This window comes from Erpetoichthys calabaricus, chromosome 9 (assembly GCF_900747795.2).
Source record: "Erpetoichthys calabaricus chromosome 9, fErpCal1.3, whole genome shotgun sequence".
Taxonomy (NCBI): Eukaryota; Metazoa; Chordata; class Cladistia; order Polypteriformes; family Polypteridae; genus Erpetoichthys; species Erpetoichthys calabaricus.
In genome coordinates, this window is record NC_041402.2 from 179,771,159 (window position 1) to 179,798,374 (window position 27,216).

Consider the following 27,216-nt stretch of genomic DNA (forward strand, 5'->3'; position numbering starts at 1 on the left):
TCTACAGACTGGTTTCTCAGACATTTTATTGAATAAAAGAGGGTGGGATAATAGATAAGTGTCCAGGTTGTCCGGCAAGTATATGCTCTCTGGCTTCTCTTACAGTGGGCCAGACTTCCTGTTTATTCCTCTTCCTCCTCATCCTCACAGTGCTGCAGAAGGCCCTTTTTGGAGCCATTTTTGCTTGGTTTCTTCTGCAGATTCATCTCCATGTTTCCTCCCTCTCGCCGAGTACAGCGCCTCACTCCGCTGGAACACAAAGACAACAAGTGTTCAGACATGAGGGCAAGTATTGATGCACCTACTGTATGCCCACATCCCAGGATACTTACCACCAGACCACCGTGTAGTTGATGGCCATGATGAGCAGTGCTCCTACATAGTGCCAGCAGAAGCACATCGTGATGAAAGTCATATTGTCGTGCATGTTCTCATCCCACTGAGGACCTCCATTAGGGGGAAAGAGCACAAACCCGATCTGCAGAGCAAAAGAGCCCATAACTGGTAAAGATTCTCAATCCTGTCAATTTTTTTTTTTTTTTTTTTTTTTTTGGGCACCATGTGCCACCTACTGGAAACTTACCTGGAAAAACCATGTGCCTTGCAGGATGGCAAGGCTGCTTCTGAAGAGCTCCAGGATGACATTGTCCCTAAGGAAGACCTCGAGAAAGATACTGGCAGCACCACCAAACACAGCAACCAGCAAGAGTGAGTGGATGTGCACGTCGAGAGGGGAGCGGCCATGAAGGTGAAAGTAGAACAAAAATCCTGCAGGCACAGAGGAAGGTGGGTTAAGTTTATGGGTGGGGAAAAGTTGTCCTTTCTATGTTTCTATCTCACTGCCTTCCATGCCCTCATTAAGGCTTCTGCAGCCCAACAAATCTGGACAGCCAGGTCCTGATCCACAGGTGGAGGCCCATCTCCTAACACTACAGTTGTGTTCAGAATACTAGCAGTGTGTTTAAAAACAGCAAATAAAGCTCAAAATCCTTATCATAGCTTATATTTCCATACATTGCACATTCTATTCCAAATCAAACCATGAAGAAAAATTTGATCAAATTTGTGTTGTTCCTTTACAGAAAGTGAAGGAAAGGGAATATTCTTCTTGTTCAAAAAATAGCCATGTCTGCATTCTTCTTTACAAACTCGAGCTTTCGCTGTAAAACTGAACAATGTTGAGATTTTACTTTCCTTTGCATCACTGAACTAATATTTTGTTGTATAGCTGCTGTTTCTGACAACTGCTGCCCATCTGTGTGTTGCATGGAATCCACCACGTATTCCAGCCCATGATGCTTGGACTCCATTCCACCGTTCTTTTGCATTTCTTGGTCTTTGCCTCAGAAACATCTTTTTTGATGTCACCCCATTGGATTAAGGTCCAGTGATTGGATTGGATTGGATTGGGCTGGCCACCCCATAACGTCAATCTTGTTGGTCTGGGACCAGGATCTGATGTTGCTCGTTTATTAGGGTCCGTTGTCTTGTTTAAACACCCATTTCAAGGGCATTTCCTCTTTGGCATAAGGCAATGTGACCTCTTCAAGTATTCTGAGGTATTCAAACTGATCCATGATATGCGATAAATAGGCCCGACACCATAGTGTGAGTAACATCCTCATATCATGATGCTTGCGCCACCATGCCTCACAGTGTACTGTGGCTTGAATTTAGTGTTTGATGGGGGGATCGTCTGACAAACTGACCCTAACAGAACAATCTTGCTTTCATCAGTCCACAAAATGTTGCGTCTTTTCTCAAAGTGTTCTTTGGCAAATTGTAACCCATTCAGCACATATCTTTAACCATCCCCCCCACCAATAGTGGGACTTTGCGGGGGCTTCTTGCCAATAGCTTGGCTTCACATAGGCATCTTCTAGTTCAGGGGAGGGCAGTGTTGGTCCTGGTCCTGTTGGTCCACAGTGGTTGCAGGTTTTCATTCCCACCCAATTGCTTAATTAGAAGCCAATTTCAGACCTTAGTTAATTGTATGGCTTGTTAGTCTGTTATGTTAGGTTCTTATATTGTAAACATAACAGATTTTTTTCCTTTGCAAGGATGTCATCCAAGTCATTTGAAGCCTAAAACGTTTGATTTTCACTCTCACATTTTTCTATTAAGTGTCACATTTTTCTATTTAGTTTTTTATTAAATCAAACAGTTCAACACGAACCCATAGAGATGTAAATGGAAACAAGTTAGATGGTGAACTGCTAGCTGCTTTATCATTTACATCTTATTGCTAAAAAGGAGCCATTAAACAATTAAGATCGAAATAAGTGATTAAGGGTGGGGAACCTTAACAAGCAAGACCGCTAAAATGAAGCATCAAAATGTCACTTAAGCAGTAATTGTGTCATCAGCAGTAATTGACTTCTCAGTAAGAAACTGAGCTGGAACAAAACCTGCAGCTCTCCAGGACCGACGTTACCCACCCCTGGTCTAGTTGTAACACAGGTACTCACAGGTAACTTTTAGACCAGGGGTCTCCATCTCCAGTCCTGGACAGCTACTGTGGCTGCAAGTTTTCATTCTAACTCTTTTCTTAATCAGTGACCAGTTTTTGCTGCTAATTAACTATTTTCCTTTATTTTAGTTTACTTTTCTTGAGACTCTGACCACTGAATTGATTCTTTTTTCCTTAAATGGCACCTAAACATAAATTTGATGTGACGTAAGCCAACAGATGACCAACTAAGTTGGGGCCTCAAACTCCAACCAACTTCACTCAGTTTCTTAATTTGATGCCAATTCTCGTTGCTAATTAAACCCGTTATTTAATTCCACGGCGCTCATTCTGCCATGGCAGACATTTCCAAAACTGTGGATTTTCTTTTTTAAGTTGCGCTGTCAAAACGTTTTGTGGACCTGAGCAGATCAACATTACTGAGGCCTTCACCTTTCTTTATTTTCAGTTTTTGTGTGATGGATGCAGGTTGTTGTTTATGTGTTGGTACATTTTGTGTCTTAATAATGTTTGGTTGCTAATTAAGGAAAAAAAATAAATAAGGGGCCCGAGTCTTAAGTTGTGCATCAATTAAAATTAAGGCAAAGAGTGAATTAGCAGCAAAATCTGCTCACTAATTTAGAAAAGGGTTAGAATGAAAACCTGCAGCTACTACGGCCCTCCAGGACTGTGATTAAGGACCCCTGCTTTAGACCAGTGGTCCTCAATAGGTCCTGGAGGGCTGCAGTGGCTGCCAGTTTTCATTTCCAGCCAGTGTCCTAATTAGAACTCGCTCCTTGCTGATAATGATAGTTGGTGTGTAACTCTACGCCTTATTTGTGCCTTTATTCATCAAAGACAAATTTTAGTTACGTCGCAGATCAGAGGTCCTCGATTACAGTCCTGGAAGGTCTGCTGTGGCTGCAGGTTTTCATTTTAACCAATTTCTTAATTAGAACCCTTTTATTTACTACTAAAGCAATGTGTTTTTTGGGCTTAATTTTAGTTTGCTTGCCTGTGAGCATTCAGGCCCGTGAATTGCCTATTTTAGATTTTAGCAGCTGCGTTTAAGTTTTAATTGTTGCCTGTTTACTTAATCAGACATTAGTTAATAATGAAATCAGTAACATTTTAGAAGAAGCATTTCAATTGAGGAAGCAGGTTCTCTCCCCTCTTTTACTTCATTTATTTTTATTCATTTATTAATTTATCTATTCACTTATTTTTACTATTATTAAAGTTTTACACCGCTGGCCTAGCTCCCTTTCTCAGGGGTGGAGGTTGATTTGTTTCGAACCTTTTTTTTTTTTTTTGTAAAACTTGAGTTATGTGTATTGAATGTTATTTGATTTTAATAAAATCAAATAATTTATTAAATTAAAATTAAAAAAATTAAATTAAAATTAAAAAAAAAATTAAAATAATTTAATAACATTTAATAAAAGTAATAAAATCAAATAAATAATGAAACGCAGATGACCAGTAAGCTAGCGGCTCTCCAGCTCACGTGCTTATCATGAAGTATCTCCAATAAAAAATGTTTAGAAATGAGTGAAAGGAGAATTGGAAGGACCGTTAAGTTTAAATCTATTCCACAAAACCCGTAGATGATAATCTCTCACGGAAGGAAACTCTACAGTGCAACTCAAACTGCTCTTGGATGAATGAAAGCATTAACAAGCTGGGCGGCACGGTGGTGCAGTGGTAGTGCTGCTGCCTCGCAGTTAGGAGACCTGGGTTCGCTTCCCGGGTCCTCCCTGCGTGGAGTTTGCATGTTCTCTCCGTGTCTGCGTGGGTTTCCTCCCACAGTCCAAAGACATGCAGGTTAGGGGGATTGGCGATTCTAAATTGGCCCTAGTGTGTGCTTGGTGTGTGGGTGTGTTTGTGTGTGCCCTGCGGTTGGTTGGCACCCTGCCCGGGATTGGTTTCTGCCTTGTGCCCTGTGTTGGCTGGGATTGGCTCCAGCACACCCCCATGACCTTGTGTTCGGATTCAGCGGGTTAGTTCAATTCCATGTTTCATTATCAGCATGGACTGCTTTCTAATTAGGAAACTCGTTGGAATAAAAAACCTGCAGCCAATGCGGCCCTCCGGGACCCCCGTTTTAGGCCATCTTTGATGTTCCTGGAGGTGATCGTTGGCCGAGTCTTTGCCATTCGAATGGCAGTTTTCTGTTTTCTTCCGTGTCTTTCAGGTTTTGGTTGCCATTTTAAAGCATTTTCTGCACTTCTTTATATGTTTTCCTCTCCACTCAACTTTTTAAAGTATGCTTTTTAATGTCTGGAGCGACCCATTTTATGGCACCCTATGCACTCTGACCAGGATGTCCAACGTTTGCTGCCTTCCTTCCTTAAATGAGGGCCGTAACTGACAATCGAGTGAATGGCCTCACTAATTGAACTCCACACTGCTGTTTTGTTTAACAGCCTAATATTCCCTTTTCTTCACTTTCTGTAAAGGAACAACACAAATTTGATAAATTCGTGTTTTGATTTTGAATAGACTGTGCAGTGTGCCCAATGCGTGTATGGAAATAAAAGCTATGAGAAGGATTTAGAGCTTTAAACGCACTGCTATTCTTCTGAACCCATCTGTACGTGCGCCACTCACCTTCGACGAAGACCGCCATAGACAGCATAAGCCGATCGAGTCCCTGAGGGGTGGGGATTGGGGTGAAGGTCACGATGTCGGTGATGCCAGAGATGGCGTAGAAAAGGTACATGGTGCTGTGCTGCCAGTTCATCAGCTTCACCCAGGAGTGTTCTTCCTCGCTGTAGAGGTGCATGTGTGGCCCATCAGGTACAAACTGCTCGGCGAGGATCCCTGTGATGATAGGAGAAAGTAAGAAACAAAGAGTAAGCTTAATGGCCCTGTACCCCCAATTCGTCCCTTATACTTGGCAAGATGGGCATGGGCTCACCTACTAGGCAGAAGAGCAACTTGAGTACACCCTCAATTAGGTCAAGCCGCTGAAAACAGGCACTCAGGGTCGTGCGCCCACCCACCCGGGAGTTCTGCCAGCAGTAGCGCAGTGGGTATTTGATGGACCACCAAAGTCCGAAGAGCAGGAAGAAGCTGCCCGGCAGGGCATGGCCTTTGAAGTTTGCCATTTCCGCTGTAGGGGGAAGAAGAAGAAGAAAAACAAAGTGAAGCCATTATATACAGCAAGGCATATTCATTTCGGTGCAGAGATGGCGCTGGCCTGGTCTCCTTTATGTGTTTCTGTCACTATAACTGATGAGTTCCTCGTGCGCGCTCCTCGTCCTTTCTTTACATCTGGTAATTTGAGATTCTTCAGCCGTTTCAAGGTAAGGAGGATCACTTAGCTGCTCCTGGTGCCAGAGAGAGTGCACCTGCAAGACTGGATCTGGCACAAGTGACAATCGGGACCCTATAATGGCAGCATGGCACACAGGTAGCCTCCACTGTGTCTCACACCCCAATTCTGCCAGGGCCGGCACAGTGCCACCCGCCAAGGACACAAGTGGTGGGGGTGAAGGGGGGCAGTGCTGGGAAGTTTTGTGGCCAACTTCCTTGAGGTGAAGCTCGTGCCCACGGAGCACTTGTGCCACAGGTTCAGCCAGTCCAACCAGTGGCTGTGACAGCTTCTGAAGGCGAGGCTTCACTTTGCATGAGGCGGCCTTAATGGCAGCGAGAAGAATAAAGGAAACAAGAATCCACTTAGTGAGTCAGGACGAGAGACCTCGTGTGCAGGGAGTGGACTTGCCAGGCAGCCAGCCAGCCATCAAAAGAACATTGTCACTTGACACAGCAGTCGAACAAGTCTGACCCGGGCGAGCAGTAGACATAGAAATTCACTTTGAAACCATTTCAGTTGTTTATTTTGTCTGGTGCCTCCTGACTGGAAACGTGTGATATACCATTTGACTCGTCTTGAGGTCTTCTCCTGCAAGATGCCAAGCTTTTTTTGGCCCTCTTGTCCCCCAGAAATATCAGTTTTAGGCCAGTTGGACAATATGACAGCCCAGTAGGTGTCTACAGCACAAATGGCCAGAAAGACGTAAAGATGTGCAGACCCCCTATGGAATACGAGGGGTTAAAGTCACTCCTTTTCACAAAATGTCAAAGGTGGGGACTGGTAATACTGGCATATGGAGTGTCACTTTATGCTACTTTGAGGTTACAAGGGACACACAGATACACACACACACACACACACATATATATATATATAAAAAGCAGGTCTGTGATACGGTTTGCATATTTGCAGCTGGAGATCCACAAAGGGAGAAAAAAATGAATCACGTATCATAAAGCAGTTTTTATTCCTGAGCTTTCAGCCCCTACCAGGGGCCTTCATCAGAGGATAATGCTTAGACTTACAAGAATCAAAGGCAATATATAGCAAAAGTTACGGGGTATTAGTTGTAAAGATTTTATTTATTATGAACATGTTCTTCTTAAGTTTGCATATGCTGGGTTTATGTCCAAATGTCTGTCGATGGCGTTCTCATTTGATAGCCAAGATTCAGCCAGTTCTCTGGCACTTTTGGTACTGGCCTTAAATCTTATTTGTACATTGTCCCAGTTAAATGTATGTCCTGTTGATTTAGTATGCGTGTAGATATATAAGTTAGGGACGTTCAAAAAGTTTCCACACTTTTTTTTTTAACTCTATTAAGAAATTCAAAAACAAACGACATCGCCTCTCTACATAGTCACCTCCGTCCGCGATGCAGTTTCCCCCGCGTCGTACCAGCGTTTTAATGCCCAATCCCTACTCCTCCCTCCCGCCTTCACCGTTTCCTACGAAAACATAAAAGTGCGGAAACTTTTTGAACGTCCCTCATACGTTTGATTCCTTACCGGTGGTCTCCTGTCCCTCGAGCAGCCAATTCCAGGAGGTTCAAAATGAAAGACTGCACACATAAACACGCGGGGTATCATATCGGACTACCGCAAGGGCAGTGATTACGAATATGATGATAGTGTTGATCTTTTACTCGGGATTTAGTCCCCCACGAATGACAAATTTCAAACATAAGCTTGTGGGGTATCATTTCAGACGATTTCAAGGTCAGCGATTACGAATTTAATGTGTTACTGTTGATTTTTGGTCTAGCCCCACTGTGGACTTCCATCAGAGGATGAAAACGACCAACTTCTATTACAAATGAGATTATTAAGACTTTAAACATTTAAAGTAAAGCACACATTCAAACATTTGATGCAACTATTCTCGTTTATTATATACTTGTACTTCATAAATCTTTACGTTTCTTTCGAACACGCTGAATTACACAGAAAAAGGTTACTTCTTGGATGTACATAATAAAATTATAACACCTGTTTCAATTTAATTAATCCATCCCATCCATTATCCAACCCGCTATATCCTAACTACAGGGGGTCTGCTGGAGCCAATCCCAGCCAACACAGGGCACAACACAACCCCGGGCAAGGTGCCAACCCACTGCAGGGCACATGCACACACACCAGGCACACACCAAGGACAATTTAGAATCGCCAATGCACCTGTGGGAGGAAACCGGAGCACCCGGAGGAAACCCACGCAGACACGGGGAGAACATGCAAACTCCACGCAGGGAGGACCCAGGATGCGAACTCGGGTCTCTTAACTGCGGCAACAGCGCTACTCACTGCGCCACCCTACCATCTAAGTTGTTATAGTTTAAATATGTAGCTCTCATAAATTCATCTTTTGTTAATACACTCAAAAAAATCTTTATATTTAATTAATTTCCCATGTACTTTTTCTGTATTTTCCAATAAATAAAAATCAGTTATTCAGGTAGATTAGGGTGCAGTTAGTAATAAAAAGGCCATTGATGCTATGTCGGCACAGTTGAGAATTTGGGACACTGTGTTCATTAATTTTGGGTGATTGCACTTTCTGGGTAATTTCAATACAAGTGGTGCCTCGTACTTCGAAATAATTCGCTCCAGGAGGCCGTTTGAACTCGGAATTGTTCGAAGTCCGAATCGATTTGCCCCTTTAGAAATAATGGAAAGTGAATTAATCCGTTCCCAGACCCAACAGCAAATACACGTAATTTAAGGTAGACAATAACACAATTAAATGCTCTAAATAATAAAATAAAACGTGAGGACAATAAACTAAATACGTAAATACTGCATCATAAAATGAAGATTGTATTTACTGCACACCTTCGTGATGAGCGTTGATGTCCCGTCTGGCTGGTGGAGAAGAAGAGAAAGATTACTGTTGGGGGTGGGGGTCACCTTCTATGAACACACTTCGCGATAACTTATTTTATCTCCTTATTCGAAGATACTACAACCTTCCTCTTAGGCTTCTTTGCATCCACGCTGTTCTTGGTTGCCATGTTTAACAGATCGGGTTTATTTATTATACTCACCAAATATCAAGCGGAAACGCTCTGACAGCACATGAGCGTAACGCAATGAAAGCGAGAAACGACTTGGGCGCACAACCGCTGAAGTTCACGCTCGCTGCATAAGCGCCGTCTGTTACTGCATTTTTACATTGCGCCCGCAGTCCGAACTCCGGATCAAATTTCTCCTGAATTTGGCGTTTGAAGTAAGCGGTATCACTGTGGTATAGGAGGTTCGATTCCCGTAAGGGAGTGCAATGAGTGTGCACGCCTGATGAGCCCAGAATTAGGGCGAAACACGTGTCGCGTACTCTTTGCATTATTTGACAGTAAACTATTTCAACCATTCTATGATCTGCTTCTCACAACTGAGGGCACCGTGGCGGATGTTAGCTGACTTGCTGACCAACCACAATGGTAGGTAACCACCCATACAATCAGATTGTGATTCAGACTACGAATGCCGTGAATATATATATATATATATATATATATATATATATATATATATATATATATATATATATATATATGAGGCAAAGAAGAAAAAAACCCACTGCATTCGGAAAAAATCAACTTAAAAACAATCTTTACGATGACTTGCAGAGAGGCGTGGGCTTGTCTTGAACTATAATGCATTAGAAGGGGCGGATCTTTATGCAAATGCGGGCGAAACGCATATAGAAAACGTATTTCTATTAGGTTAAATCAATTTAATTCAGCTGTGTAAAATAAAAATGGACATATATTGTTTTGAGTATTTAAAAAGTGTTAATTTGGAGTAAGTTTAACATAAAAACAGACAATGATCTCCGAGGCTGATTACGATTTTATAAAAAGAAAATAATGGTTTTCTTTCAACATAATTCAATTGTAGTGTGATGTCAATGTCAACAAACATGATTATTTTAATTTACATCGAACTAAACAACTAAAGTGAAAAATCCTGTTAGTTCATTTTTTAAGAGCGAATTCCAGCATTTTTGTTTTTTCCCCCACTTCTTCAGAAGGGCACGTATTCCTAGTTTGTTTTTTACATATCTGTTTAGCAATGAGTCGAATAAAAATAACAGCGGTGTTTAAACGTAATGACATTTATTAGTTGAGTACATAAAATGCACGTTTTAAATAGGGATTTACAACATCATGTGGTTAAATATCAAACGGGCTTGTGGTAAGTGATTTGAAAATGGTATCCGCAAACGTGCAGTTGTCGAGTGCTGGCAGTGGATGGTGTATAGCTATTTGGAGCTCATATTTCCATCTGACTGTCTGTTTTCTCAACATACACATTCGGTTTGCTGTTTGGGGGGTGTTTTGGTTGATTAGCGGAAGCCCATCCCAGGAATCATCGGGCACCAGGGCCGTTTCTGGGCATAGGCGATGTAGGCAAACGTCTAGAGCGCCCTTTAGTGGTCAGAGTGCATTACTGCAGCCTCACATAGCGACTCCAATCTTTATTTTGTTTAGATACATTTGTCCGGACCGCAACACAAGCGTTTATGTTGTGCGCCTCAGCAGCGCCTGCACAGTCTGCACTCTGCACAACACAATTTGTTACCCAGAAAAATTTTTAACCAATAGAAACCTACGAACATTCGGACTGCAAGCGAATGTCCGATTATATCGTGTAATATTATTTTCGTATACTAGCGATGTTCGGTCTTAACGTCTGGCGACCTATACAGTCCAACAATAACACGAGCGACAACAATAATAATAATCCTCAAACTGTACCATAGAAAAGACAGACATGGCGAAATAAAATGAAAGGTTTAAAACAGCAGCAGGACTGTAGCTCTTCAGCAAATTGCTAAAAGCTGATTTAACCCTAACTACGATCGTCTCCCAAATGGACAAACATTAAAACTGATGTTAAAAACTTAGCAAATACCGTCCTTTGTTGCTCACCACCCTTTGCGAGTTTCGTTCTGGGCTCGCTAAAGCAGTTGTGCGGGTTTTTTTGGAGAGGTAGATTGGATTATTTGCATAGATGAGCATACGGTAAATAGGAATTGTGGGCAAAGATTCCTGTTTAAAGATGATAACTATTATATTCTCAGTTTAATTTCATGTTGTTGTTACACTAAATTTTCAATTTATTTTATAAAGTTAGAGAAAAGACAAGCAAAATGACACCTTTTATTGGCTAACTAGAAAGATTACAATATGCAAGCTTTCGAGGCAACTCAGGCCCCTTCTTCAGGCAAGATGTTACGGTAATGTCACAGTTAAAAAATGTCACCATCAGCAAAAAGCACACTTATAGCTGTGGTAGTTTAAATAGTAACTGCAGAAATCGCGGGTTTCGTAAGAGGATTTAATGCGTGCGTTAATTCTCTTTACAAAAACAACACATTTTACTAAAACAGCTCGATTCCCTCTTATTTTCTGAAATGGCACCCTTCAAGAACGTACTTTCTGAAAGAAAGTCTTGTAAACAGACGCTGCTATAAGTCGACTTTCTCAAATTGTGAAATCGATGTCCTAAATTCTTCGCTGTCCCAAGTCCTGTCTCCACCTCTCAGTGTACAGGTCTGGCAGTGATGATTCCTCTCAAAGAAAAGGCGGTGGTGGGGCACCATTTGCGAGTTTACCTAGGGCAGCAAAGATCCTAGAACCGGCTCTGTCGGGCACAAGGCAGGAGAAACAACGGGGCGGGCGCCAGGTGACGGCACACAGCAGGGTGAACGCGCACACGTCTGTAGCTCGTATTTCTTAGCCATACAACAATCCGTGAAGGGTGTACCCGTTGTAGAGCGTCCGTGATGGTTAGCCCGGTCATTGTGTCGCTTTGCCGATAAATGACTGTCAGTCACGGGGGTCTGCTGGAGCCAATCCCAGCCAGCACAGGGCGCAAGGCAGGACCAAATCCCGGGAAGGATGCCAGCCCACCGCAGGGCACACACACACACACACAACCACACACTAGAGAATCGCCAATGTCTTTGGACTGTGAGAGGAAACCAGAGGAACATGCAAACTCCACGTAGGGAGGACCCGGGAAGCGAACCCAGGTCTCCTTACTGCCGTACCGCCCATAAATGATTGTGTTAATGAAATATTGAATTATTATAATCGGCACATAATGCAGTTGTGAGGTGATTTTTAATGTAAAGAAAACCGTGAGGGTACCTTTAGGCACTACATTTTTGCAGAGTCACGCTTTTATTTCCTTTAAATATGTATTTTTATTGTATGTTCACATGTAAACCATGGAGCTCAAGGTGGTTTACAAGATATTAATGAAAAAAAATTGCAAGCAGAAAATAAAACTAATAAATTAGACATCAAACTCCAATTTCAAAAAAAAAAAGTGGGGACAGTATGGACAATGCAAAATAAAAACTAAAAGGAGCGATTTGAAAATTGGCTTCCCCGTATTGTAAACACTACACCACCTTATTTGACGTTTTACTGGGCTTATTTATGTGTTTATTTTAATTATTCAGACATGTCAACTCTGATGAGTGCCACACACTCCAAAGTCGAGTGATGCCCTCCTCACGTCACCTTTTCTTTTAGTAACAATTAGAAAGCGTTGCAGCGCTAAAGACACAAGCTGCTTCAGTTTAGTAAGCAGGATGTCCACACATTCGTCCATTATGTGGGTCTTCATCTGCACAGCTGTATGGGGGTCTTCGTTTGTCGTATTTTACATTTCCTAATGAGCCACCCCAGTTGGCACTGCCAGTCTTGTACCTGCCGTCTTTATTTACATAGCTTGTAATCCGGGCACAATGTGGTTTGGTGTCATCTTGCTGGAAAATGCAGGGTCTTCCTTGGAAAAGACGGCAGATGGATGGTAGCCTACGTTGCACCAAAATGTGTGCCCGTCTTTGTGCATTGATGGTGCCCTTACAGATGGGCCAGTTACCTATAGCATTCCAGATACTAGCTTTTTGACCTGACCCTGATAACATCTTGGACAAAGCTTTTCTTCTTTGGCCTGAAGAGCATACTTTTGTCGTCCAAACCTTATTTGACATTTTGACTTGTCGGACCACAATACACGACCCCCGCTGTGCTGCTTTCTATCTCAGATGACACCGAGACCAGACAAGTCACCGCTGCTTCAGGACGGTGTCGATGTATGGCTTCTGCTTTGCAGAGTGCAGCTGTGAATGGCGCCGACTGTCTACGGTTTACTGAAGTACCCCATCAAGTCCATGTCATGAAATACTTTACAGACACATGGCGCTTTTAGGAGATCTGAGATCATGGATACTCTTAAAAATCAAAGGTGCCAGAGGGGTTCTTCAGAGCAATGCCATAGGGGACCATTTTTGGTTTCCGAAATACCCATCCACATGAAGGTTCCAGAAAGACCATTTAGATCCATGACAGTCTCAATATGACATGTGACGAGCAGGGGCACACATCAGAGCTGGTATCCATGAGATTGATCAAGGTCAACTTAGACTTCCCTGACGACAATGCCTTGCTCAAAGAAGATGACATGAAGCTACAGGAAGTGACGACCGACCCCAGTGGAGAAGCCACCAAAATCAGCCTCAAGATTAGCACCGAGAAGTCAAAAGTCAAGAACATACATGAGCATACACGCCATGACCCTCACGAAGGGAGTGATGATGGCATCGAAGAGGCTGATGGAAATGGAAAGATTCACCTAATTGTGCAGTTTGACCACCAAAGATGGAGACACAGAAGCAGATGTCAAACTGCTGCATCAGAAAGGCGACAGCCGCCTTCCGGAGGATGAACAAGATCTGGTCCACTGTGATTCCCATAGCCATTTATTGCAGGTGTCAGCAAGCATCATAAGGAGCCTGACGTCTTCCAGCAGAGGTGCCCACCTCAAGATCCGATACTACGATCACGTCACCAATGGAGACGTTCTAATGAAGAAGTGTCTCATGCCAACTCCACATCACCGTCACCCACACAAGAGTTCGACTGGCTGGCCACATCCTTCGAATGGAGAATAACTGGATAAGAAAGATGGCAATGACACGGGCACCTCCCTATGCCAAATGACAAAAAGGGCACCCATGGAACAGTTGGAGAAGAACGATGATACAAGACCTGACGGTGCTGAACATCAGTTTGGACAAAGCCGAGACTTCTACCAAAGACCAGAAATGTTGGAGAACTCTTGCTGCCTGATATACTATGTAGCATGGGAGGATCGAAGTCCAAGTCTGAGTCTCTCTGCATACAGTAACACAGGGTACTTTAATTTAAAAGATTAAAGGAACACTTTGAAAACACATCAGATCTCAATGGGAAAACAAATCCTGCTGGCTGTCTCTACTGATATGGACTGATCTGGTGATGTGTTAGGAATGAAAGGATGGAAATGAAAATGATCAACCTAAAGAGGGCTGAATTCAACGACACCCCGAAAATCAAAGGGAAAAAACGATACAGCGGCAGGCAGGCAAGTCCATTTGGCTGAAATTTCATTGCAGCAACTCCAAATCGTACTCAGTAGTTTGTACGCTACCCCCACCATGTGCTTGTATGCATGCCTGACGTCGGGGGGTCATGTCATGCTTCTTCTGAGACGACGGATGGTGTCCTGGGGGATCTCCTCCCAGATCTGGACCAGGGCATCACTGAGCTCCTGGACAGTCTGAGGTGTCAAATGGACTGAAACATAATGTCCCACCCATTGGTGTTCCATTGGATTGAGGTCAGGCGAGTGAGCGTGGGGGGGGCAGTCAATGGTATCAATTCCTTCATCCTCTCGCCACATGAGACTGACCGGGCATTGTCGTGCACCAGGAGGAACTCAGGATCCCCTGCACCAGCACAGGGTCTGACAATGAGTCCAAGGATTTCATCCCGATACCTAATGGCAGTCAAGGTGCCATTGTCTAGCCTGTAGAGGTCTGTGCGTCCTTCCATGGATATGCCTCCCCAGATCATCACTGACCCACCACCAAACCAGTCATGCTGAACGATGTCACAGGCAGTATAACTTTCACGTCTGTCACATGTGCTCAGGGTGAACCTGCTCTCATCTGTGAAAAGCACAGGGCGCCAGTGGTGGACCTGACAATTCTGGTATTCTATGGCAAATGTCAATCGAGCTCCACAGTGCTGGGCGGGCAGTGAGCACAGGACCCACTAGAGGATGTCAGGCTCTCAGGACACCTTCATGAAGTCTGTTTCTGATTGTTTGCTCAGAGACATTCACACCAGTGGTCTGCCTGCTGGAGGTCATTTTGTAGGCTCTGGCAGGGCTCATCCTGTTCCTTCTTGCCCAAAGGAGTAGATACCGGTGGGTCCTGCTGATGGGTTAAGGACCTTCTACGAGGGGCACTGTCTAGCTCTCCTAGAGAAACTGCCTGTCTCCTGGAATATCTTCCATGCCCTTGAGACTGTGCTAGGAGACACAGCAAACCTTCTGGCAATGGCATGTATTGATAGATAGATAGATAGATAGATAGATAGATAGATAGATAGATAGATAGATAGATAGATGGATAGATAGATAGATAGATAGATAGATAGATAGATAGATAGATAGATAGATAAGAAAGCCGCTATATGATAGATAGATAGATAGATAGATAGATAGATAGATAGATATGAAAGCCGCTATATGATAGATAGATAGATAGATATGAAAGCCGCTACATGATAGATAGATAGATAGATAGATAGATAGATAGATAGATAGATAGATAGATAGATAGATAGATAGATAGATAGATAGATAGATAGATACTTTATTAATCCCAAGAGGAAATTCACATACTCCAGCAGCAGCATACTGATAAAGAAAATATTAAATTAAAGAGTGATAAAAATACAGGTATACAGACAGACAATAACTTTGAATAATGTTAACGTTTAATCCCCCCCCCCCCCGGGTGGAATTGAAGAGTCGCATAGCGTGGGGGAGGAACATGATGTGCCATCCTGTAGAAGTTGGACTACCTGTGCCAGCTCTGTAGGGTCCAGGTATGGCCTCATGCTACCAGTAGTGACACTGACTGTAGACAAATGCAAAACGAGTGACAAAACAGATGAGGAGTGAAAAATGTCAGTGGCCTCCCTCCACCTGTAAAACCATTCATTCCTGTTTTGGGGGTCCTCTCATTGTTGCCCCTCTAGTGCTCCTCTTGTTAATTTCATGAACACCAAAGCAGCTGAAACTGATGAACAAGCCCCTCTGCTACTTAACTGAGCAGATCAATAGCCCACAAGTGTCATTGACTTGATGCTATACTCTCATTACAAAGGGGTCCTTTAATTTTTTTTGAGTAGTATATGGTTCTTTAGTGGGCTGTGTGGCTCCTCATAAAACCCCAAAGCACCATTGCATTCTGGGACGGGTTCTATGCATATGAAGTTAGTTCTTTGTCCTTTGAAAAACTTTCCAATATGCAGAAAAAAACCTGAAATCTGTAATGTATGGTAGGCTGCCTAGCAGGACCCAAACAGACTAAGTAAACCTGTGTGATGGTCTGCAGCGAGGGTCCTTTTAAAATCAGGAGCCATTTGTGTTTCACAAATCTGTCACCATCTTTTCATGGTTATGTTCTTTATGGAGCCAGTTATGGGTCTAAATAAACTGAGGGTCTTTCTAGAACCTTCATGTGGATGGGTCTTTTGGGAACCAAAAATGGTTCCACTCCAGCACCTTTATGAGTTGGCATGAAGACGGGCACTGGATACAAAGATCAAGAAGGCAAAGTAGGGTGAGACGTGAGAGTGACTTTGATAAATGATAAAAGAATGATGGGCTTTAAGCCAAGAGGAGTGAACCGTCAGGGTGACTCATCCGAGTTCTCAGCGGGCGGGTGAGAGTTCACAATTGTGTCGTCATAGTAAAGAGAGCTACGATGCCAGGGGGGTGAGGCTCCAAGCAGTAAATGATGAGAAGCACGATAGAAGGGCAGTGAAACCACACAATAAAATGATTCGGACACGAGGAGAAGGACAACAGGGTGAGACAGCATATCCAGAAATGAAAGGCAACTATTTGGTAATTGTGATCCGTGAGCCTGGTTGTTTAGCAGACATGCAGCTGATGTAAGGACGGATCTTTCAGTTGACCTGTCACTTTCAGGCAGGCAGAGGCCATGAGTGATTAGAGAAAGTCCACTGGCACAGATTGGGTCTTAGGAGAGCACAGTCCGTAAATAACATGGTTCAGATGGCAGTTATGCATACCTGGCGAGTTTCATTAATAAGCTCACTGAATATGTAAAATGTGTTGAGTTTTTGTAATGGTGAGGGACTCCCAAAATGCCCAAAGCCGAGTGTCTACAAGAAGAATGCCGCCTGCCCTCCAGCACAGTCTATTGATACGCATTTAACTAATTTGCCGTGTAACTGATCGACAATTTTCACGTTAATTTGTTTGAATTCATCGTTTCTCAGTGCTAGGATTGCCTGTGTACTCATTTTTTCGTGATGAAATTCTTCAATAAGATTTGGTCATAATAAATCTTTTTTTATTGGGAACTTAAAGTGAGGAAAACATAAAAATGTATAAGAGTTGAGAGCGCAGGAACTGTGTCTGACAAAAGCATTCACATGAATGAGAGGTGAGAGGGCCGCGGGCCGTGAACCGGAAATGGTGGAGAGGAGGGCGGGGCTTGAAAAAAATCTCTTGGCAAAAGTCTCATCTCAAGATTTTTTTTTATAATAGAGATATGTATATATATGTATATGTATATGTACAGTGCATCCGGAAAGTATTCACAGCGCATCACTTTTTCCACATTTTGTTATGTTACAGCCTTATTCCAAAATGGATTAAATTCATTTTTTTCCTCAGAATTCTACACACAACACCCAATAATGACAACGTGAAAAAAGATTACTTGAGATTTTTGCAAATTTGTTAAAAATAAACAAATTGAGAAAGCACATGTACATAAGTATTCACAGCCTTTGCCATGAAGCTCGAAATTGAGCTCAGGTGCATCCTGTTTCCCCTGATCATCCTTGAGATGTTTCTGCAGCTTCATTGGAGTCCACCTGTGGTAAATTCAGTTGACTGGACATGATTTGGAAAGGCACACACCTGTCTATATAAGGTCCCACAGTTGACAGTTCATGTCAGAGCACAAACCAAGCATGAAGTCAAAGGAATTGTCTGTAGATCTCAGAGACAGGATTGTCTCGAGGCACAAATCTGGGGAAGGTTCCAGAAAAATTTCTGCTGCTTTGAAGGTTCCAATGAGCACAGTGGCCTCCATCATCTGTAAGTGGAAGAAGTTCGAAACCACCAGGACTCTTCCTAGAGCTGGCCGGCCATCTAAACTGAGAGATCGGGGGAGAAGGGCCTTAGTCAGGGAGGTGACCAAAAACCCGATGGTCACTCTGTCAGAGCTCCAGATGTCCTCTGTGGAGAGAGGAGAACCTTCCAGAAGGACAAACATCTCTGCAGCAATCCACCAATCAGGCCTGTATGGTAGAGTGGCCAGACGGAAGCCACTCCTTAGTAAAAGGCACATGGTAGCCTGCCTGGAGTTTGCCAAAAGGCACCTGAAGGACTCTCAGACCATGAGAAAGAAAATTCTCTGGTCTGATGAGACAAAGATTGAACTCTTTGGTGTGAATGCCAGGTGTCACATTTGAAGGAAACCAGGCACCGCTCATCACCAGGCCAATACCATCCCTACAGTGAAGCATGGTGGTGGCAGCATCATGCTGTGGGGATGTTTAACTGCGGCAGGGACTGGGAGACTAGTCAGGATAAAGGGAAAGATGACTGCAGCAATGTACAGAGACATCCTGGATGAAAACCTGCTCCAGAGCGCTCTTGACCTCAGACTGGGGCGACGGTTCATCTTTCAGCAGGACAACGACCCTAAGCACACAGCCAAGATATCAAAGGAGTGGCTTCAGGACAACTTTGTGAATGTCCTTGAGTGGCCCAGCCAGAGCCCAGACTTGAATCTGATTGAACATCTCTGGAGAGATCTTAAAATGGCTGTGCACCGACGCTTCCCATCCAACCTGATGGAGCTGGAGAGGTGCTGCAAAGAGGAATGGGCGAAACTGGCCAAGGATAGGTGTGCCAAGCTTGTGGCATCATATTCAACAAGACTTGAGGCTATAATTGCTGCCAAAGGTGCATCGACAAAGTATTGAGCAAAGGCTGTGAATACTTATGTACATGGGATTTCTCAGTTTTTTTATTTTTAATAAATTTGCAAAAACCTCAAGTAAACTTTTTTCACGTTGGCATTATGGGGTGTTGTGTGTAGAATTCTGAGAAAAAAATGAATTTAATCAATTTTGGAATAAGGCTGTAACATAACAAAATGTGGAAAAAGTGATGCGCTGTGAATACTTTCCGGATGCACTGTATATGTGTATACTGTATATTTGTCATATTTCTCCCATCTGACTATTTGCACCATGGTTAGGTTCATGTATGTCCTCCATTTCTATAAAGAAAGCAATCCCAGGGATCAGGTGCCCCCTGCTGGAGACATGGCGTGATAACTGATGACTGGCATGGGGGGGCGAAAGGCCACCCAACCTGTAGGGAATCGTTTCTGATGGCTCACCGCCCACAGGGTTGTAACATCTGCCATGCCACCCAAGTTGAACTCTTTTCACACTTGCAGGAGAATTGGGCACAAGACTGGCACACTTGGGGCCACCCTGGATAAGCTATCCAAGCACACAGTGCAATAAGTGCCTGTTGGTGTGATTGGCTTGCTTGGAAAGTGTAATGCCAACCCCTGCGTGGATGAGATTAAGAAGAGGTGATTTCTTAGTTCTGTGCCAATGGGCTGCCCCACTACACAGTGAATAAGAGGACTGAGCCTATAGGATGCATAAATATGCTCCATAAGACTCCCGAGCCATCTCTTAAATCAAGATGGACAGACAGAAGAGCTAAACATAAGTCACAATGGCTGCTGCCATCAGTCAGCAGAATGGAGGAAAAGCAGAGACCACCCACCTGAACAGAGTCATATTATGGTAGGAAGGGGTGCACATAAGGCAAAGGATTAGATTTACTGTGTGAGGCTTTAGTGTGGTGCCATCTGCAGGAGGACGATGGGATTGCAGACAAAGCCACACCCCTTTTTCAATGCAGCACTAATAACCGCAGACATACAGCCACAGTCTGATGTACCAAAGAGCACAACTTAGTGCAAAAAATCTGCTGACATTCAAAAGACGATGAACAACAGCACCATCCTGTGTCTGGGGAAGGAATGACAGCTAGGCAGACGAGTGCTGGAGCTGCACACCCTGTTGTGGCTAACAAGGCACAGGAAGGGAAGAAGAGGGGCAATCGTTGATTGACTCCAATGGGTGGAGGGGCTTCCACTGATGTATTCAGTAGTGTGGTGTTCTCCCATCTGCTTCAAGAATCACAGAACTGACACATTCACTTTGTTTTTAGTCACAGGCTAACAATCTTCTTTTATCGTCCTACTGCCCTTCTGCCCCGTGGGCTCCTGGGATATGTAGTTCACAAAAAAAAAATTTTGAAGTCCTTCAAAACAGAATGCTATTTCATTATTATTTTTCATGTTAGTTTTTACCTGTACTTGCCAGAAGTGTACACGTTTATCAAGATGTGTGACTTTAGTGGGCTCAACTAGTATGTGGGACTCCAGACAGCTCTGTAAGGGAGCGGCTTCAACGAGAAGCAGCTTTGACTTTAGAAATGGCCGACACTATGTAGTGCTTTCTAAAAGTGTTCACACCCCTTCACTTCTATCACATTTTGTTATGTTGCAGCCTTGTGCTAAAATCATTTAAATTCATCAAATGACACTCAATACCCCAGAATGACAAAGTTAAAACAGAATTTTTAACCCAAGTGTTCAGACCCTTTGGTTTGGCTCAGGTGCATCCCGTTCTATTGATCATCATTGAGACGTTTCTACACTTTTACTTGGAGTCCACTTGTAGTTAATTCAATTGACTGGACAGGATTAGGAAAGGCGCACAACTGTTTATAGAATGTCCCACAGCGACCTGTGTAAGAACTGCCAATGAAAAGAAGAAGCGGAAAGAGGAAAGGAGGGCGGTACTCATGATGGAGGTGTGGCCTATTGATGTTAGCTCAGTGGCACAAGAGGGTGCAATGTTTGGGGGGGGCGCTAACACTTGGAGGGGTGACTTACACATGTAGGGGGTTTAATGATGCCAAAGGGTGGTATTAACATGGCCATGTGCAGGTGTGGCCTGGTGATGTTAGGTCAGTGGTACAAGGGGCGGTACTACAGGTGTAAAAGCTGCCAATGAAATAACAAAGAGAAGAAGAGGACTAATATTTGGAGGTGTGGCCTATTTATATTAGCTCAGTGGCACAAGGGGTTAGTATTAATACTAGAACACCTGTTTATATTAGCTCAGTGGTACAACAGGTGGTACTAACATTTGGAGGTGTGGCCTATTAATATTAGTTCAGTGGCACAAGGGGCAGTGCTAAGGGTGTAAAAGCTGCCAATGAAATAAGGAAAAGAAGAGGACGGGACTAATATTTGGAGGTGAGGCCTGTTTATATTAGCTCAGAGGCACAGGGGGCGGCACTAATACATGGAGGTGTGACATCTGGGGTGGTACTAACATTTGGAGGTGTGTCATATTGATATTAGCTATGTGGTACAAGAGGGCAGTGATAACACATGGAGGTGTGACCTACTGATATTAGCTTAGTGAAATAAGGGGTGTTACTAACAATTGGAGGTGTGGCCTACTGGTATTAGCTCCGTGAAATAAGGGGTGTTACTAACAATTGGAGGTGTGGCCTATTGATATTAGCTCCATGAAATAAGGTGTGTTACTAACACTTGGAGGTGTGGCCTACTAATATTAGCTCAGTGAAATAAGGGGTGTTACTAACGCTTGGAGGTGTGGTCTACTGATATTAGCTCATTGGGGTGTGTCTCAGTCAGGTAGTGTATTTAGGCAGATAAGAGGATAAAGGTGTGGTCCATTGATTTTAGTCAAGTATCAAAAGGGAGTGGTATTAATACTTGAGATGTAACCTTTTTTTAAAATTAATTGTGTGGCGCAAGAATGCGATGCTAACATCTGGAGGTGTAGCCTATTTAGATTAGCTCATTGATATTAGAGACTGGTGCTAATGTGAGTCTATGGTTTGCTCTCACAAGCGTATGAGGCCAGTGACCTGCAATGAGCTGGCATCCTGCCTTGCACTCAATGACTACTGGGTCAGGCCCCAGCTTCCATGAGACCCTGATCAGGATAAGTAAGTGGGTTTACAAAAGGGGTGGAACATGTGAAATTGAAGAACGCCCCAACTTCCAGACAGACTCCTCTGTCACCTGGTGTTGCTCTACTGTCCTGTAGTGTAAGATGTTGAGCAGGTGTGACCGTGGACGCGTCGCCAAGCCAACGGTTACTAAGGCAGTGTGTGTGTCCACCGCTGTTTAAATAGGAAATCGGAGCCGCGGCACACTCGAGGCAGGCTTACTGTTCAAAGATCGTAACTCAAGGCAAAGTACTTCATAAATGAGAACCAGCAGCCCGCAACGACTTCACGCGCGGTGCGTGTCTGTAGCTTGCGTGCCAACGCGTATGGCGCTGTGCAAAGAAAAGTTTAAAGTGTCAACCTACCGAGAAGAAAACAACCAGCCGGGCAATCGTGATCGTACTCGGATCATAGTTATTGTCTGTTATACCTGCATTGTTATCACTCTTTAATTTAATATTGTTTTTTATCAGTATGCTGCTGCTGGAGTATGTGAATTTCCCCTTGGGATTAATAAAGTATCTATCTATCTATCTATCTATCTATCTATCTATCTATCTATCTATCTATCTATCTATCTATCTATCTATGTAATATATAGTGCCTTTCATATCTATCTATCTATCTATCTATCTATCTATCTATCTATCTATCTATCTATCTATCTATCTATCTATCTATCTATCTATCTATCTATCCACACACGAGAAGAATCCACCCGATGGGTCACCGCGCCTCGTTCCCAGCCAGCCCGCACAACTTCCCTCTGCCAAGCCGAAGTCTCTCGCTCAGCCTGACAGTCCCACTTCGGCGCGCAACGGTGGCACGTTGCACTACACTCTTCGCCCGCACATTTTGCCAGTCTGTCACGCGCACGCACCCACTCACATCACGGCACGGAGGGGCTCACCTGCACAGGTGCGGGGCCGACCGTCACGATGAGGGCTGCCCCCACGCCGCGTTTGTGTCGCTTTGCCTTTTCGGAGGTCCCGTCGCGCCCTCCCTCTCGCCTCTAGTGTCGCTCACCTTATGGGAGTGCACAGGTGCGCATTCTTCAGGCTGTCAAATCACAGGCGGAGTCCACACGTCAGGAGGGCAAAGTGCCACAAGGCTGAAAAAAAAAAAACCGAAGGAAAGCACGCACGCGCACTATAGCGCCTTTCTCACTGCTTTCTGGGCGGGCTCGAGTGCGCACGTTTTCGAAATCCTCCGGCCGTGCACACAATGCCTCGAGGTGAGACTGCGTCCATAAACACTGAACTGCTTCATTTGTTAGCGCTTTCCGGTAGAAGAGTAAACAAGTGAGAGTGGCAGCCGGCCCCGGCTGGATATAGCGTCTTGCCGCCAGCGCTTTTCCAGCTCTAGATCTAGAGGTTGGCACGGACTTGGCTCGCGCATTGAGTTATGCCGCTTATTATATATACAAAATAGCACATTTCACACTTGATGTTTCAGTTAAGTTTATTAATTTTTACCAATTATTTTCATATACTGTAGTGCATAGTACCTTTTCTGGCGCCCCCCTACAATTATACACCTGCCTATACAAAAATAAGGAACAAGCTGTGGAGCTGGCACTTATGACTCTGTGTTATCTACTGGAGAGTTCAATGACCGAAGCAGCGGTCAAAGAAGTCCACCTTGCCAGCCCACCACCACTAGCAGTGCTACAGTACTAAAAGACTGACAGCAGGACAAACAGGATAAGCCACGCCCCCACGCAGGTGGCCATGGGGCTGGCAGCTGACACCAGCCTGTCACCAAACTGCTCCAGAAGCTGAAGTGCTACGCCATTGGTCCAGCCAAAGCCCAGCTGCAACAGAAAAGACAGCCAATTAATGCAATGCACCCACCCAGGACCCCCAAGTTGGGGTCTCTCCCGGTTTGCTTACCTGCACCTCATATTCACCACCACCACCGGGTTTGCCATTTCCAGTCACGTCATACTGGGAAAGAAAGAAAAATGAAAGAGTTAAAGCCAGAGCTGAAGCACTCAGTAGGTACACAGGGCCGTATTAATGAATGGGCACTGACTGGGGGCCCCAGGGGCATAGGGGCCCACGATGTTTCTAATGCCTATGTGTGTTTCTGTTTTGCTATCAAAACAGGGTCCCCAGTGCATTACTTTGCCCCGGGGCCTATGATGCTACTAAGATGACCCTGGGTCCAGTGCCCATCTGCATCTTCCCATCTGAGCTCCCACCTTCTCAAACATGGCTTTGTACTCCTTGTAGGCCATCCAGTTGGCTTTAACCCACTTTTGCGCCAGCTCGCCCGCTATTTGTTGGCCTTTGCTGGAATTCATTTCATAGAGTCCTGCCAAGCAAAAAGAACAGTTGATGCTTGGCACTGTCACTTGAAGGCCTGGCACAGCAGAGAAGAGAACCACACAGAAGAGAAACCCAGCAATGGCTGGCACATACCCACCTTCAATGAGCATTTGCTGAAGAGGTGGCCAAGCATTGGGGAAATCCCACTGCTGCCCAGTTTGGACCATGGAAGTGGGTACTCCATTCCCATATTTCAGGACTCCACTAGTCTGAGTAGAAACAAAATGATGAAGAGGGTCTAAGTGGGGGCAGTGAGAATTACAGCAGTCTTTAAGTTCCATTACTGGTCAGCCAAACCAAAACAGGAGAGGTGAATAAAGTCAACTGACCTGCAAGTATCTCAGCGCCTGCTCTTCAAAGGATGCCTTGGAGTAACATTTTGCCCACAGTGGTGCCAGGTTGGATGGATAGAAAGCCTTGTTGGTTGTCATGGACTGCTGATTAAAATCAAACCAGGACCCTTGGCTGCCATCCCAGAAGATGGCCTCGACTGCCTGCATGCGGCGTTGCAACTGGGCCTTGAAATGCTGAACCTTCTCCGTGTTATCTGGGTACACAAGGAGAGAACAGCGGGTGACTAAAGGACCTTGGCACATGGCGCAGACAACACGCGCTTACCAGTGCAGATCTCTTACTCAGAATCTCATTAAAGGTGGCCAGTGTCCTCTCACAGCGGCAGAGCAGAGCATTCAGGTCAACAGGGACAACAAAGCTGGTTTTGGTGTCCTTCAGCGTCCCTTTGGGGAAGTTGTGCCCTGCAGAGTCAATGAACCACCGTGAAGAGAAATCCCAGCCCGACTCCGCTCCGCTCTTCAGCTCTGCCCATAATATCTGCTGTGCCCCTAGGGGAGAAACAACAAGCAGGGTCAGTCCTGTGTGGTCATTAATCATGGTGACAGAGGGTGGTATTGTGTTTCATGTTGATTTCACCACACCCTGTACATGTGACAATAAGGATCTCTCACTCTCCCTCAGTCCGCCTTTATCAATCATCTTTTCTGGGTTCTCCAGGCATCTCAGTCCAGAGTCAGTAGCTCCAGGTGGACGCCATCATCTTGGTTTCTACCACCACGTCATGACACCAAGAGGACTTTGGCAGGCTTCATTTCCTTGTTCCATATTTGTCTGGTTATGCTAATAGTTGGTTTGTGGAGGTTGTGGGCTCCATCTATCCACCACCTTGCTCTTCCTTCACTGCATCTTGTCTTGTTCTTGGTTGCTGAGGATATCAGGCCAGTGTATCTGGATGACCCTTCTCAGGTAAGTGCTGATAAAGGCTGGGATTTTCTCAGTAGTGGTAACAGCAGTCCTTCATGTCTCTGCTCCGTACAGAAGGACTGACTCCACATTTTAATTGAAGAGCATAGCCAGGTCCCTGGAGCCCCAAACCTTCCATAGATGAAGGGAAGCTGCCCTTGCCTGGCCAATCTCGACTCCAATGTCAACGTCACTCCTCCACCACTGCTTATCAATGGCACTGCCAAGCCAGTCTGCTCCATCCTCTTAGAACCTCCAAGAGTTCCTTAGGCAGCCCCCCTTTTCCTCTTTCCCATGGAATGGCTTGTGTGCTTGTGGAGGGTATGCTCCAGGTCTGTCCATCTCCATCACTGTCATCTCCATTGACACCACTGTCCAATGTCTGAGATGGTTCCCATGGTGGTCCTCGCTTGAGATGGAGTTTGGCAGGAATGATTTGAGCCTTCTTTCAAAAGAGGTGGTGACCTTCTAGTATTCTGAGACATACGGAAGAACGGTGAGGACGGTGCTTTTAAATATCCTGATGTTGGTGTGAATACTCGAGTTGGGGGGTCTCCAGATGTTCCTCAGTATAGGACAAACTTGCTCTGCTAATTCTGTTGCTAATTTCTGGTTTGCAGTGGCCCTTACTGTGCCAGCACCTCTTCCGATGGTCTACCATTTGCTCTAAAGGTGTCTTCCACTCTGGTGTTCTTCCCATATTGACTTTCTGGTGCTGGCTGTTTCGGCCAGATTTTCAGTCTTCTGCTGAACATCTTTGGTGTCGGCTTGATAGCAGGCCAGTGTCGTCTGCATAACCTAAGTCTTCTAGCGTGGTGGCGAGCGTCCATCCCCTCTGCCCCCTGCCATCTTCCCCTAGTGACGCTGCACATAACACCCAGTCCATAGCCAAGGGAAGCATCAGAAGGGAGAGGATGCTACCTTGCTTGACATCAGCTTCCCTCATGAATGTTTCTGTCAGCTGGTCATTACGAACGAATCTGCACTCAAATTTCTTGGATGGTGACTGCACAGTGCTGACTAGATTGTGGGCTAAGCCATTGTGTCCAAGGATCTTCCACGGGGATCTCAATGTCAACTGTCGAAGGCTCCACAGATGTGACATAAAGTGGGTTCTTACATTCATAGGATTGTTCAGGTATCTGTTGGAGGTTGAAGAAGCAGTCAATGCCAAGATTTTCCTTTCCTAAAGCCAGCTTGTTCCTCACAGAGCATGGCGCCCATTGCTGTAGGACTACGTGGCTGAATACTTTCCTGGTGAGCGATGGTAAGATGATGTCTCTCCTTATGTTATGGTTATGTAAGAACCTAAGAAAATGTGAGACCACCATTCAGTCCTTCAATTGCATTTGTTTAGCTCATAGCTAAGCTGTCCCAACATCTCATTCAGGCACTTCCTAAGGGTTGTCGAGGTTATGACTTCAACTCTGTGTCTCGGTAGTTTGTTCTACAGTCCCACAACTCTTTGACTAGAACATAAGAAATTTGACAAACGAGGGGAGACCACCATTCAGTCCATCCAACTTGTTGGTTTAGCTAATGGCTTAAGCTGTCCCAACATCTCATCTGGGTTCCTCCTTAAAGGTTGTCAGGGTTATGACTTGAAGTCCGTGACACGGTAGTTTGTTCCACAGTCCCACAACTCTTGGACTAGAACCTAAGAAA

General features: G+C 44.5%; 2 protein-coding genes across 2 annotated transcripts in view; both read right to left on the reverse strand.

The window, feature by feature from the left end:
• Window positions 1-10: 10 nt before the first annotated feature.
• On the reverse strand, window positions 11-23,041 carry tmem45b (transmembrane protein 45B). Its single transcript, XM_028808471.2, has 6 exons — window positions 22,875-23,041; window positions 5,370-5,564; window positions 5,060-5,272; window positions 584-768; window positions 333-478; window positions 11-249 (listed from the first exon to the last, which is right to left on the reverse strand). The coding sequence occupies exons 2-6, from the start codon at window positions 5,557-5,559 to the stop codon at window positions 123-125; spliced, it is 861 nt and encodes a 286-aa protein (XP_028664304.1). The 5' UTR covers window positions 5,560-5,564; window positions 22,875-23,041; the 3' UTR covers window positions 11-122.
• Window positions 23,042-23,464: 423 nt separating this feature from the next.
• The window catches only part of treh (trehalase (brush-border membrane glycoprotein)), a 28,807-nt gene continuing 25,055 nt past the window's right edge, over window positions 23,465-27,216 (reverse strand). The window contains exons 10-15 of the mRNA XM_028808474.2: window positions 24,930-25,136; window positions 24,624-24,841; window positions 24,392-24,503; window positions 24,168-24,280; window positions 23,857-23,910; window positions 23,465-23,777 (exon numbers count right to left, since the gene is read on the reverse strand). Of these exons, the coding sequence (XP_028664307.2) occupies window positions 23,640-23,777; window positions 23,857-23,910; window positions 24,168-24,280; window positions 24,392-24,503; window positions 24,624-24,841; window positions 24,930-25,136 (842 nt within the window). The 3' untranslated portion in view covers window positions 23,465-23,639. The remainder of the gene's footprint in view (window positions 23,778-23,856; window positions 23,911-24,167; window positions 24,281-24,391; window positions 24,504-24,623; window positions 24,842-24,929; window positions 25,137-27,216) is intronic.

Excerpts from the sequence above, each read along its gene's own strand:
- tmem45b (XM_028808471.2), bottom strand. The coding sequence starts at position 5,559 with ATGGCAAACTTCAAAGGCCATGCCCTGCCGGGCAGCTTCTTCCTGCTC. Across the intron at positions 5,273-5,369 it reads GTTGCTCTTCTGCCTAGTAG|GGATCCTCGCCGAGCAGTTT; the intron begins GTGAGCCCATGC and ends CTATCATCACAG. Across the intron at positions 769-5,059 it reads TATGGCGGTCTTCGTCGAAG|GATTTTTGTTCTACTTTCAC; the intron begins GTGAGTGGCGCA and ends CTGTGCCTGCAG.